Source organism: Equus quagga, chromosome 9 (genome assembly GCF_021613505.1).
Source record: "Equus quagga isolate Etosha38 chromosome 9, UCLA_HA_Equagga_1.0, whole genome shotgun sequence".
Taxonomy (NCBI): Eukaryota; Metazoa; Chordata; class Mammalia; order Perissodactyla; family Equidae; genus Equus; species Equus quagga.
The window spans coordinates 80,558,455-80,573,336 of record NC_060275.1 but is presented as its reverse complement, the minus strand read 5'-3'; the positions used below and the strand labels follow the sequence as shown (position 1 = coordinate 80,573,336).

At 36.4% G+C, this 14,882-nt stretch overlaps 1 protein-coding gene across 1 annotated transcript in view; it reads right to left on the bottom strand.

The window, feature by feature from the left end:
* Positions 1-14,882, bottom strand: part of DHX29 (DExH-box helicase 29) — a 47,183-nt gene that overhangs the window by 28,301 nt on the left and 4,000 nt on the right. Inside the window, exons 2-8 of the mRNA XM_046671056.1 lie at positions 11,262-11,335; positions 9,955-10,068; positions 8,910-9,039; positions 8,028-8,173; positions 6,383-6,511; positions 3,167-3,293; positions 2,006-2,164 (exon numbers count right to left, since the gene is read on the bottom strand). Of these exons, the coding sequence (XP_046527012.1) occupies positions 2,006-2,164; positions 3,167-3,293; positions 6,383-6,511; positions 8,028-8,173; positions 8,910-9,039; positions 9,955-10,068; positions 11,262-11,335 (879 nt within the window). The remainder of the gene's footprint in view (positions 1-2,005; positions 2,165-3,166; positions 3,294-6,382; positions 6,512-8,027; positions 8,174-8,909; positions 9,040-9,954; positions 10,069-11,261; positions 11,336-14,882) is intronic.

Genomic DNA, 14,882 nt, shown 5'->3' with positions numbered 1-14,882 from the left:
GCAGAATGCAAAAGATCTTCAACGCCATGATAAAGAGCTTGGACTTGTTACTGATTAAAGGTTTTTAACAGGAAACACATTTAGATCTGTGTTACGGAAAGATAATTCTGGCAGGAGTTTGGAGGACAGACTGGAGAGAGATGAGGCTGAAGCAAGATATTTGTAATTACAAAAAGCAAAACAGCATGGTACTGGCAGGAAAACAGACACACAGATCAATGGAACAGAACTGAGAGCCCAGAAATAAACTCACACATTAATGGACAGCTAATTTTTGAGAAAGGACCAAAGAATGTATAATGGAGAAAGGAAAGTCTCTTCAATAAACGGTGTTGGGAAAACTGGACAGCCATATGCAAAAGAATGAAAGTAGACCACTATAATACACCACACACAAAAATTAACTCGAAATGGAGTAAAGACTTGAATGTAAGACCTGAAACCACAAAACTCCTAGAAGAAAACATAGGCAGTATGCTCCTTGACATTGGTCTTAGTGGTATCTTTTTCAATATGTCTTCTCAGGCAAGGGAAACAAAAGAAAAAATAAACAAATGGGACTACATCAAACTAAAAAGCTTGTGCAGAGCAAAAGAAATCATCAATCAACAGGGCCAGACCTGTGGCCGAGTGGTTAAGTTTGTGCACTCCGCTGCAGCAGCCCAGGGTTTTGCCAGTTCAGATCCTGGGTGCGGACATGGCACCACTTATCAGGCCATGTTGAGGTGGCATCCCAAATGCCACAAGTAGAAGGACCCACAACTAAAATATACAACTATGTACTGGGGGCATTTGGGGAGGAAAAAGCAATTAAAGAAAAAAAAGAAAAAGAAGATTGGCAACAGTTGTTAGCTCAGGTGCCAATGTTTAAAAAAAAAAAAGAAATCATCAACAGGGCCCGGCCTGGTGGTGTAGCAGTTACATTTGCGTGTTCCGCTTTGGCAGCCTGGTGTTCACTGGTTCAGATCTCAGGTACAGACCTACGATCCCAGGTGTGGACCTACACACCGCTTATCAAGCCATGCTGTGGCAGGCGTCCCACAAATAAAGTAGAGTAAGATGGGCAAAGATATTAGCTTAGGGCCAATCTTCCTCAGCAAAAAAGAGGAGGATTGGCAGTGGATGTTAGCTCAGGGCTAATTTTGCTTACAAAAAAAGGGCAGGGGATCTGAACAGACATTTTTCCAAAGACATACAGATGGCCAACAGGCACAATGAAAAGATATTCAACATCGCTAATTATGGGAGGGAAATGCAAATCAAAATTACAAGAAGATATTACTTCCTGCCCATCAGAATGGCTATTCAAAAGACAAGGAATAGAAGACCATATAGAGATTCCTCAAAAAATTAAAAACAGAACTACCATATGATCTAGCTATTCCACTTCTGGGTATTTACCCAAAGAACACAAAAACACTAATTTGAAAAGATATATGCACCCCTATGCTCACTGCAGCATTATTCACAATAGCCAAGACTTGGAAGCAACCTAAGTGCCCATCAACAGATGCATGGATGAAAAAGATGTGGTATATATATATACAATGGAATACCACTCAGCTATAAAAAAAGATGAAATCTGTCCATTTGTGACAACATGGATGAACCTTGAGGGTATGCTAAGTGAAATAAGTCAGATGGAGAAAGCCAAATATTGGATGATTTCACTCATATGTGGAAGATAAAACAACAACAAATAAACGCACAATAGATTGGTAGCTACCAGAGGGGAAGAGGGCTGGGGGGAGGGCGATAGCGGTAAAGGGCAGTATTTGAACGGTGACAGGTGGCAACTCAACTTTTGGTGGTGAAGATGAAAAAAAAAAAGTTATACAAGTAAGTTATCATAATCATTACTTTTCCAAGACAGCTTGTGCAAGCAAAACTTTACTGCCATCTTATGTAGTTTGCTAGAATACAAAGTAACAATTTCTCAATTATATATTCTCTGACATTTTACTATTTACAAATTATACCCCAGAATGCTTTCTCTTCATTTTACCTTTCTCTTCTTCAGTAGCAGCTGTAGATTTTTCAAATAAATTAAAGTTCAAAGCACTTTCTCCTTCTGTGGCTACTGGAGGCTTTTTCCTTTCATTCTGTTGAGGTGAAATCTTTATGGCTGGATTGAATATTGGATGGTCTTCTAAACTTTCCATTTCTACCAGGAGAAAACATGAGGTTTAGTTTTCCGTATTTGTTTTTTATGCCTTTTTATTTTGCAAAGATGGTTTTAAAAAAGTAGCATTCCTTCTTTCTCCTTGTAGCCAATTATTCAATACTTCCTAGTAGGAATTTGTGTTAGAAGTCGGAGGCAATCTACCTTGACATTATGTAGCAATTTTTTAAATAAATTATTTAACAGATGTAGACGGCTTGGAGAAGCATCTTCATTAGAAATAATTACTCATAGAATTGTGTCCACCTCTCTTTCTTGAATGGAGATGTTATTTTACGGTGTACATCAGAGGCTGACAATTATGGCTTGCAGGCCAAATCCAGCCCCACTGTCTATTTCCGTACGGCCTGTGAGCCAAGAATGACTTTTATATATAATTTCCTTTTTTGGGGCAGGGGAAGATTAGCCCTGGGCTAACAGCTGCTGCCAATCCTCCTCTTTTTGCTGAGGAAAACTGGCCCTGAGCTAACATCTGTGCCCATCTTCCTCTACTTTCTTTGTGGGATGCCTGCCACAGCATGGCTTGCCAAGTGGTACGTTGGTCCACACCAGGGATCCAAACCTGCGAACTCCAGGCCGACAAAGCAGAACGTGCGAACTTAACCGCTGCACCACCAGGCCAGCCCGACTTTTATATTTTTAACTGGTTGAAAAAGATGAAGAGAAATATTTGTTGACGTGAAAATTATATGAAATTCATATTTCAGTGTCCATAAATACAGTTTTATGAGAACATAGTCACTCGTGTATGTGTTGTCTATGGCCACTTTTATGCTGTGCAAGGAGAGCTGAGCAGCTGTAGTAGAGTCTGTATGGCTTGCAAAACCTACAATATTTACTATTTGGCTTGTTATAGAAAAAGTTTGCCAATCCCAGGTATAAACTGTTAGAAAAGAGGAGACATAGTAAAAAGAGGCAACTTTCCTCCCAGAAAGGCCAATAAAGAAAAGACGTTTATACATCTAAGCATCTTAAAGTATTTACCTCTTTGAAATTTTCTTATTTTTTCCTGAGCCTCTTTTTGGCCTTGCTTGTTTTTCTCTAGTTTAAAGGTAGCTGCCTGCTCTTTTGCATCCAGAAGTTTTGCTGCAAGGTGCAAGTACCTTTCATTCTGTTCCAAATAAAATGATGATAAGGAAATAAGAGCAAGATTAGTTTATCTATTGTCAATGTATTATATCAACTTAAGGCAAACTACAGAATCAAAAGTAAGTATAAGCTCATTTCTGTAAAGAGAAAAATTAAATTTTTATTTTTATACATTTTATAAATATACATATTCAAAGGATTGCATAGGCAATAATATAATAATATTCATCTGAAAGTTCCCTTCTCATAATCTCCATCTTACAGAAGGATAGTCAGGGAAATTAAATTACTGGTCTTTTCCTCAGGTTAGGTTAACAAGGGACAGGAGATGTGCAGCAACAAAGCCTGGGGTAAGAAGATGAGGGCAGGCATAGCGCTACTTTGAAACTATAACTGCTGGGAGGAAGGGAAGAGAGACAACCGACGCAACACAACCCGCTGAATTCTGGGACCATTCTGTGCAGAAGCAAACATCGATATAGCGTAACAGAGAGGAGGGTTAGCGATCTCCTCAAATTCACCCAAATCATAACTCTTCTTTCCATCTTTCCCATCTATGGCACTGATACCACCATCCCTCCACCTACGAATCTCTTACTGTCTTTTGCTCCTTAACCTTTATATTCAGTAAATCACCAATTTTTAGTGATTCTTGCTTTAAATGTTTCTCTTCCTTTCCAAATTCTTTTTTTTTTTTGAGGAAGATTAGCCCTGAGCTAACTGCTGCCAATCCTCCTCTTTTTGCTGAGGAAGACTGGCCCTGAGCTAACATCCGTGCCCATCTTCCTCTACTTTATATGCAGGACGCCTAGCACAGCACGGCGTGCCAAGCGGTGCCATGTCCGCACCCGGGATCCGAAATGGTGAACCCCAGGCCGCCGAAGCGGAACGTGTGCACTTAACTGCTGCGCCACCGGCTGGCCGCCCAATTTCTGATTTAGGACCTTATTATTTCCGGCCTGAATAAGTGAAGTAGCTACCAAATGGCCTCCCTACCCTTTCCAAATCATGCTAAACACTATTAAATATTCCAAACCACCTTAAACACTACTAAATTTCACCTAAAAAGTCAAATTCTTCTTGTCAGTCACCTGCCCTGCCCACCTCTAATGGCTCTTCACAATCAATAGGAAAAGTCAAATTAATTTTCTGGGCATCAAAATCTTTTAGTCTCAGCTGAACTCACCTATTTACTCCTATCTGCCAGTACTCACCTACACATTTTATTGTCTGTATATACTCATCTATTGTTTAATACTCAAGGCTCCTTGCACAATCCCACCTCTGTACCCCTGTTCACACTATTTCACCCATCCGGACCATCTTCCTATCCTTCATTGCCTATGCACACTCTACCCACCCTTCAAGTCCCACTTCTCTTCTTTGAAGTCTTGACCTAATGCTCCAAATAGAAGAGACGCTCTTTCTCTGAAACTCAAGGTAGACTTGTACTGTCCTAAATTCTTTTTGTTTACATTACTTTAAGACAGGCACACAGTCAAAAAAAACTTATAGGGGGCCAGCCCATTGGCACAGTGGTTAAGTTCAGCACGTTCCACTTCAGTGGCCTGGGGTTCGCAAGTTCAGATCCCGGGCATGGACCTACACCAGTCATCAAGCCATGCTGTGGAGGCATCCCACATACAAAATAGAAGAAGATGGGCACACACTAAGTGCAGGGCCACTCTTCCTCATCAAAAAAACCAAAAAACCAAAACAAACTTATAGGATACAGAAGAAGATAAAAAAGAAGTCTCCCTCCCACCCTACCGCCCCAGTCCTAATCACTAGTAACAGCTTCTGGTGTATCTTTCCAGATGTTTTCTTCGCATACATATGAATGCATATATACGTATATATATAGCTTTTCTTTTACACAAATGGGTTCATCATACTATTCATGCTGTTCTATAATTTCCTTTTTATTCTTTCTAAACTAACTTTATTAAAGTATGATTTACTTACAATAAAATGCACCCATTTTAAGTGTACAGGTAAATGAGTTCGATAAATGTATACATCCACGTAACCACTATCATAATCAAGATATAAAACGTTTCATCATCCCCAGAAGTTTCCTCATTATGCTTTAGAGTCAATCTCCTTCCCCAACTCCTGGACTCAGGCAACCACTGATCTGCTTTCTGTCACCATAGATTGATTTTGCATAGATGACCTTTCTGGAATTTAATACAATGAAATTACGCAGCATGTACTCATTTGTGTCTGGCTTCTTTCATTCTTATACAATGTTTTTGGGAGTTGCTTGCAGTGTTTTACTATAAATAAAGGTGCTATGAACATCTGTGTAAAAGTCTTATTTTTCAGACATGTTTTCATTTTTCTTGAGTATATACCTAGGAATGAAATTGTTAGGTCATATGGTAAGTGTATGTTTAACTTCATAAGAAAGTGCCAGTTTTCCAAAGTGGTTGTACCATTTTACAATCCCACAATCAATGTATGAGTATTCCAGTCACTCTACATCCTCCCAATACTCGGTATTATTGATCTTTTTAATTTTAGCCATTTTGATGGATATATTGTAGTATCTCACTGCAGTTTTCATTTTCATTTCCTTGATGACAAGTAATGTTGAACTTATTTTTACCTGTTTATTGGCTATCTATATATCTACTTCGGTGAAGTGTCTGTTGTCCTTTTAAAACTTCTTTATAAATTATAGATAGAAGTCCTTTGTCAGATATATGTATTGGAATATTTTCTTCCTACAACTTGCTTTTTTCACTTAATCTCATATTTTTAGTTTATCTTCTGACATCTAGGTTTTTTTCTCTCCAGACTACAGGTTTCCTCTAGAAAGGAAGGTGCCTTTTTTTTTTAATATCCAAAGAATTTAGCATATTCCTTACACATATCAATCATTTAAAAATATTTGATGATTATCTCTTTAAACATGGAAGGAATGTAATTAATATATATTGAGCAGTTATTTTGTGTGACGTTTTTCCCTAAGTGTTATTTTGTTTAATTTTCACATCAACCCCTTAAGGTATTTCTCCAATTTACAAATGGGGGAATTAAGTTTCAAAAGTTACATATTTTGCCTAGGAATATCTAGCTAGAAGTCTAATATAAATTTCTACTCACAGGGTCAAATTTTTCTTCCTCTTCTAGACTTTTAGAATTCTCACTCTTTTCTTCTTCATTTTGTTGTTCAGCATACCGCAAAATCCATTCTTTCATATTCACTTCCAAATTTTTTTCTTCCTTTTTTGGCTAGGAAGAAAACCACAAATATTTGAAAAACCAAAGTTAGAAAAAGGTGTCAAAACTATCATCAGTGTCACTGTTTTTAGAATTTCTTTATACTCAGGAGGAACAGACATATAAGCCTCAAAAATCATATTCTCTACTGTTCAATGAAGGACAAATGAATTGAACTCAACATTACTTTAGGAAGTCTAAACTTGCATAATTCAAAGAATATGTTTACATAAAGAAGCAAAAAAAAGAATTGTTAAAAACTAGTGTTATTACTTAAGAACAATGGTGTTGTGGGGATTATGCTTCCATAGGTTTTTGTTTTGTTTGTTATTTTATTGAGATATAACTGACATATTAAAAAACTGCACATACTAAATATATATGTTAATGTCACATTAATTCATTAATTAAATGTTAATGATAATGTATATATAAACTTATCATTTTGCTGAGTTTGGATATTTGCATATACTCATGATACCATCACTACAATCAAGGTACTAAACATACCTAACCTCCAAAAATTTCCTTGTGTTCTTTTGTGCGTGTCTGTGGGTGTGTTGGTGGTAGGGAGGGGTGGTTGTGGTAAGAACACTTAACATGAGATCTGTACTGTTTAGAGCTGTATTGTTAACTATAGGGACTATGTTTATCTCTAGAACTTATTCATCATGTATAACTGAACCTTTATAACCATTAAGCAACGTTTCCCCATTCTCTCTCCTCCCCTTAGCCCCTGGTAACTGCCATTCTATTCTCTGCTTCTCTGAGTTTGACTATTTTAGATACCTCTTATAAGTGAAATCATGCAGTTCTTGGCTTTCTGTGACTGGCTCCTTTCACTTAGTATAATGTTCTCTAGGTTCATCCATGTTCACAGATATTTTATAATATGCAGAGTATTCAAGTGTAATACTCGAATGACACAAACCATCCAGTATTCATGCCTTTCTGTAATCTCCTTCCACACAGATTTTGGAACTGGCCATTTCACTTGCTTCAACCAATGGGACATTAGCAAGAGTGATACAAGCAGAGGCTTGATAAAAATTTGTACATTGGGGCTTATCATCTGGAAATACTTGCTCTTGGAAGCCAGATGCCATGTAAGAAGCCCAATCACCCTGAAATCACCATATGTGAGGAAATCCAAGTTAGTCATGGAGAGAGAGGGATGCCTGGCTAGTCCCTAGCTGAGGCACTAGTCACGTGTGTCAAGAAATCATTTTAGATGTTCCAGCCTGAAAATATACACCTCATGGGACAGAAGAACTGCCCAGCTGAGCCCAGCCCAAACTACAGAATCATAAGAAATAATAAATTGTTGGTTTAAGTCACTGCATTTCCGGGTGGTTTGTTATGCAGTAATAGATAACTGAAACACACTGTGATAGAAAAATTTGGCAAACTAATTAGTTAATTTCAGTAAGTAAAATGTTGTGGCAACCTAATATTTATACTCTTATAAACTGTTACATGTGCTTCATTCTGATTTTATACAACTTTAAATTTTTAATTCTTAAATTACCTTAATCTTAGGATCTTCTTCCTGTTTTTTGGTTTTAGGTTGCAATGGAGGTGAAATAGTGGCTTGTATTTGAGGAGACTGGAATTTTGGCCTACTTTTAGGTTGTTGCTCTTCAAATTCCTGACTGAATCCCTCAGGAAGTGCATCTTAAAAGAAATTGGGATGAAAATAAACATGCGTATGATACATAAAACACACAAATGTTTATTAAACATACACAGAAACCTTGCCTAGACAAAGAACAGCTAATTTTCTCCCACCTCTCATCTCCTAAGAATAGAAACCCTATGATGAACCTGGTTTATTGTCAAACCAGAAGTGAGACCACTCATCAGATGATAGCTAGCCCACCTCTATTTGGCCATTTATTTCACCTTCAATGTGTTAGGCTCCTAAATTTTCATAAAAAGACCTTAACTCTTCCCACCTTTTGCTTGCCTGTCACAGCATATGGTAGTATCCTTACTCAATTATGAAAGCAATTTGCACTCCAGGTTCTTGCCAAAGATTAAATCCTTGACCCTCCACTTAGTCAAATACTATTAATCCAAGGTCAGATGGCCCTAATCTCTATACTAAAACCAGGAGATACAGCCTAATAAATTACAGATAGTCAAACTTTGAGAATTTGTTGTATTAAGTACATTCTAAAATGAGTATCAACAACTGAAAGCAACACACACAAAAATAATTTCTTCTTGCATAGACTACAACCTCTAAGGAGAATTTACTGACAAGAGTAGAAAAGGATAAGATAGTCTAAAAATAAATAATTACAACACAGTGGTAAAATTTTAAGTACAGGTCAAAAGCTTGATACAAATCTGAAATTATTTCAAAAGGTTTTAGAAACTGAAAGAATTTTATGACAATACTGCTTACCATCTGAAAGGTTTAAACAGAGCCAATCCAAGGCAGAATGAAGATCACCTCCATGTAAGAGTGTGTTAGTCATGGCATCTTCAATGTCCTTAGTCTTAAATGAAAATGCTTGTAAAGCCATGTATAAATCCTATGAAAGGGAAATGTAAAAAAGTCATTTTGTCAATTTTCTCTCCTTTCATTAGTAATATTATCCTCCTGTTCATTTTAAATCAGAAACTCTGACACAGATTCTAATTTCAAAAATATCTTTCTTTTTCTTTTTCAGTTAGCAGAGTTAAATGTGCTCACTGTATTGAGAATTTGAGAACTACAGATAAATTAAAAAAAAACAGGAGAAATTGCTCATAATCTCACTACCCAAAGATACTGTTTGCAATACAGTATATGTTTCCTTTCAGTCATTTTTCTACGGTTTTGTAAAATCAAATTTCGTTTAATATTATAACATAAGTATCTTCAAAAGTTATTAGAGACTCTTCATCACTTTTAATAGTTACATAATATTTCATTGGGCAGACACATCATAATCTAATTATACATCCTCCTATTGGTGATCATTTAGGATTTTTTCTTATTACAAGCAGTGCTTCAATGAACACATTCATACATAAAGTAAAGCATTTTAATGCACTTTCTAAAGCAGGATCTTTAGAGCTGGGCAGAACTGGGTTCAAAGCCAGACTCTGCTCACTCTGCTACTTACTAATTAACAACCTCAGTCTATAATTTATGTAATCTTCCCAAGCCTGAACTCCTTCACTTGAAAAATGGGGCAAGATACCTCCTGGGATTGTTGTGTCAGAAACAATGTAAGCAAAGTGCCCACTACAGAGATTAAAATACTTTGGGGAATGTAAGTTTTCATATCACCATTTTAATGTGTGTAGTTGTATCTAGCACAATTCCTTCCCTATTCTTGCAGATGGAAATGACAGTCGTGAAACCTAAATGGAAGTTGAAAAAGTCACTTTAGCTCACATGTGGAGCTGTCTTAAAAATGCTCCACTAAAAATGAGGAACTTCAAAAATGTGTGCAAAATACCTGTAGTTTTTTGGCAGTAAGTCTTCCAGAAATCACTCCCTTGTCATTATTTTGCTTTTTATGCTCATTGATCACTCCAATAATTCTTTGTTCTAGTTTGTTATTAATTACCACCTGTTGAGGCCAAAAGTCACATCAATTAGAAGCTAAACTATTAAATAATATTTAATAAATAATTAGAAGCAAATCATATAGTTTTCTATATCCCTGAAAACCAAGCCCAGAATTTCAGCTAAAATCAGATACACTAATTATCATATTTTGGACCACATTCCTACCATATATTTAAGAAAAAATGGGATATGAAAAAGGCAACAAAATATGGCAAGAGAACATTCCTTTTATAAAGCCTCTTGAAGCCATAAGTCTCAAGACATTGTCCTTGGACTACCTTTGGATTGCGATCACACAGACAGACTCCTAAGCCCTATCTTAAACATACTGAATCAGAACCCTTGGGGATGGAGCCCAGAAATCTCCTTTAAGTAAACCAGGCCCAAGCACACAGCCTGAACAAACGGAGGCTACACCAAAAAGGGTGCATATCAAATAAACTCTATATAAATAGTAATAATTAGATTACACAAATTCTTTTGGTTCCAGAGTTTCACTCCTGTTTTTTTCCTATTAGCCATTTTATCTTCTGTTGCTTCCAAATTTTTAACCTAAGAGTACAATAGCATCTACCTACAAAAATACTTTCCCTTTATTACATCTTTACTGAAGGCCTACTATGAGCCATACACAAAAATATACTTCAGGAATTCAGTCTAGCACAGTAAACATATATAAAAAGATAAATTGTAACCCAGCATGGCAATTATTTAAACAGAAATATGAAGTGCTAAGGGACCACTGGGAAAATCAACCTGGTAAGTTATGAAGGACTTCATAGAGGTCACAGAGGTGACAAATGGAGAAGGGGAAGTAGGGCATTCTAGGTAGAGAGCCCATGGGCAAAAGCCTGGAGTCATAAAATCACGTGGGATTTGGGGGGGACAATGAGATGTGAACTAAAATTTTAAGTGGAGAAGAGTACTGAAGAGGAGGCTGGAAAGATATACTAAGTCAGATCTGAAAGGATGTGTATGCTATGCTTAGAAGTTTGGACCTTATCCAGATCTTCCTTAATTTCTTAGAGGCTCTCGACATATGTGTATGATGTACTCCTATTTAGTATAGATTAGCAATTAGTGTACTATTTACACAAATTTAAAATACCCCATCATTTTCTTATATTTAAGAATATCTTTTTCATTTTTTTAAACAGAACATTTCTTGAAATGACTCAAAACTTTGGTACTTACTTTCAAAATAGATTTATCCAGATTTGCAGGACCACCAGAATCATTTGCAGAATTAAAACTATAAATTTTCGGACCTGTATATAACAGACAATAGTCAAGGCAATTTAATGATTAATATCCACTACACTATTTTAATTTCCTCTAAAGATGACTAAATATTAAAAATTTGATTTCAGCTTTTCCCCCACTTCACCAAATAACTCAATCTAGAAGTCAGAAAAACTCCCTCTAAATTTTTGAAAATACTTTACCAATTAGCATTCTCTAGGTTAACCAATTTCTCATAAGGTGCAAATGCTTGTATGTATATGTTCTAGATTAAGTCTGTCTTCATCCTCATGTTTTTAAAATCTTATGTTCTTCTGCCTGACAGCTGAAAAAGATCTCAGAGGATATTAGATTCCTGGCAGAGAAGACGGGTAATTCTGAAGAGAAAGCACTCCCAAGGTAGAAAGGAGATGGGAGTTCCTATCATCTTCTATTGAGTTCAAGGTCACTGTATTAGTTTCCTAGGGCTGCTGTAATAATTACCACAGATTGGTGGCTGAATATAACAGAAACATTCTCTCACAATTCTGGAAGCTAGAAATCTAAAAGCAAGGTGTCAATAGGATCACGCTCCCTCCGAAGGTTCTAGACAAGAATCCTTTCTTGCCTCTTCGGGCTTCTGGTAACCCCAGGCATCACTTGGCTTGTTTGCTTCCTTCTTCACATGGGTCTTCAAATGGCCTTATTCCCTGTGTCTCTCTGTATCCAAATCTCCCTTTCTTTTCTCTGGATTCTAGTCATCCCTAAACCCAGGACGATTTCATCTCAACATCCTTAACTAATCACATCTCCAAAGACCTTATTTCCAAATAAAGTCACATTCTGAGGTTCCAGGTGGACAGGAACTTTTGGAGGGAAAACTACTCCACCCACTACCCAGTTGCCAACTTTGTTCCTGTCAACAGAAATACTGTATCTTACCCCTAACAATGAGTAACCAGGAAGGAATAAATATTATTTTCAAAACCTTTGATCTCATGATCTCCTCACTCTGTTAAAAAATTACTGAAGATCCCAAGTACTTTTTGTTAACTTGTGTTATAATATTGATATTTACCATACTATAAAACAGGAAATTTTTAAAAATATTCATAATTCATTAAAAATAATAAATCTGCTATATGTTAATGTTAATATTTTTTATGAAAAATAACTAAATTTTCCAAAACAAAAAAATTGGTTGCCAAACAAACACATAGATACAGAGAACAGACTGGTGATTACTTGGGGGAAGGGGAGTAGGGGGAGGGGTAAAGGGGCACATGTGTACAGTGAGGGATGGCAACTAGACTTTTGGCAGTGAATATAATGTAGTCTGTACAGAAGTCAAAATATAATGACGTACACCTGAAATTTATAGTTATAAACCAATGTTACCTCAATTAAAAAAAATTGTTTTCCATTTTTGCAAATCTCTTAATGTCTGGCTTCTGCATTCAATCTTCTGTAATATTACACACCACGTAGCCACTGGAAAATGCCATTGTACACTTATGAGAAAATTAGCAGGAAAATGGCAAATACCTTTTCAGAATTATTACGAAAGTAGTTTTGCCAGAAAGATCTCAAGAATTCCCCAGGACCCCCTGGGCACACTTTGAGAACCACTTGCTGTGTAAGAATAATCCTAGAATCTAATAAAACCTAGTTACTCTGCTTTTAAACACCTTAAAATGGGAAATTTTTTTCACTTTCAGAGAGAAACCTAAGCACTAAATTTAAAAGAAGCTTATTATGATTTTAAAAGTCAAGGACTTTGGTCTCTGTTGACTTACATTAGATTGTTCAAAAGTTTTCAAGAACAACTATTTACATTTGGGCAGTCTGAACTAGGGACATCTGTGGTTTCCTGAATTACTTCTGTGCTATAGTTATATAGGAGTACTTAAGGTTACCTGGAATATGTTAAAAAATAATAACAAGTGTGGTGTAGCATGGTTAGTTTCTGTATCTTTTAGTCTCAGACTTTACCTTAATCCTAGTAACTTTGCTCACAAACTCATGTCAGTGGTGAAAAAGAACAGTATATATCAGTAGTCCTTAACCATTTCTAAGGGTCTAAACAGTTGTAGTAAACTCATTCACAAATTTAGCATACTAACCAGAGTTTTAGAGGTCCCTAAATCTTCCAAGGGGCCCCAGTTATAACTCTTTGAAAAGCTACAGATGGCTGAACAGTTCATTATCAAGAGTCTACTGAGAAACAGCACAAGGTTGATGTGTTACTGACAGAGGTGAGATTGCAAATTCCTTTAATAACATTTTTTGGTCTTGTATTTTAAATTAGTGAATTGAAGATTGCAATAAGCTCTCATTTGTCTCCTCCAACCATTCCACCTAAGACATCCAATCATATCACTTCCTTGAGGTCAGCTTATACTGCAAACTTCCAGAGGGCAAATAAAAGAAGAGCTGAGTCCCAGAAAAATCAGAAGGGGAATATATGCAAAAATTTGCTGTGCATTCACTGAGTGTCAATCAGGGTCTCTAAAAGTGGGTGTGTCTTCATTTTAATCAATACTCAGGAACTGAAGCAATAAAGAGGTCTTGCCACAGAGATATCACCAATTAAATCAAGTAAACCAGTAAGGCCCTTTCACTTTCAAATTCTTCCTAAAACCTGTTCATATAAGATTTTTAACCAGTGTGAATGAAAACTGCAGAATGTGAAATGCATTTTCAAACAATTTGATGGAAATCCTTCTAAAATGTATTTATACTTCCTGCCAAATTCAAAGCAAAATTGAAAGCTTTTTATGATGCATTACTTATTATGAATATCTGTTACTTTGCTGAGAGGCTTGCACAGGCTACCAAAAAGGCTGAGCCAGCAGAAGAAAACAGATATTCAAACTTATAAATGAGTAACCCTATTTTCAAATACAATTCTAAGTCAGTAAGCCATGGAATAAAGATGGTTCCCATCTTTATTTTTGCCAAGTAAAGTGCATAAGATTTATGACAGCTAGTTTCCCTGCTGCTTAGAAACCTTTATCCATAAGTTTTGGTTCTCTGTTTCAGATGGAAGGAATTACTGGAAATCTGACTTGAAGTAAAAATGTTAGTGTGTAGTATCTCTAAGGCAAAAGTATTATGGATTTCAAATTTATAAGTGATAGTTCATGGGAAAATGCAACACATAACTGGCTCTCAAAAATATTTATTACATTAAAGTCAAAGCACATAAAAACCAAGTGATTTCTTCAAGATGACTCAGCTAATAAAAAAAAGCATCAACCCGAATCAATTTCTTGTTGCCCAGTACTCTTTCTTTTAGAATATATTCCTTTTATACTGTATTGCATTTTACATCAGATGGTGATTGTAATGACCCACTACCACTAAGACATTCACTTTGAGTTCCTAATGTTGGTGACAGGTGTACTAAGGCACCCCAGCTCCCTGATCAACAGTATACACCTGCAAGGGGATCCAAACCAGCCAAGGGATCCAAACAGGGATAAATAAGACCTAGTTATTGTCCTCATGGAGCTCATATTCTGGTGGAATAATTGAGCAACTAATTATCCAAATAAGCCATGAAGGGGAAGTACAGGGTATCCAGAGAATAAA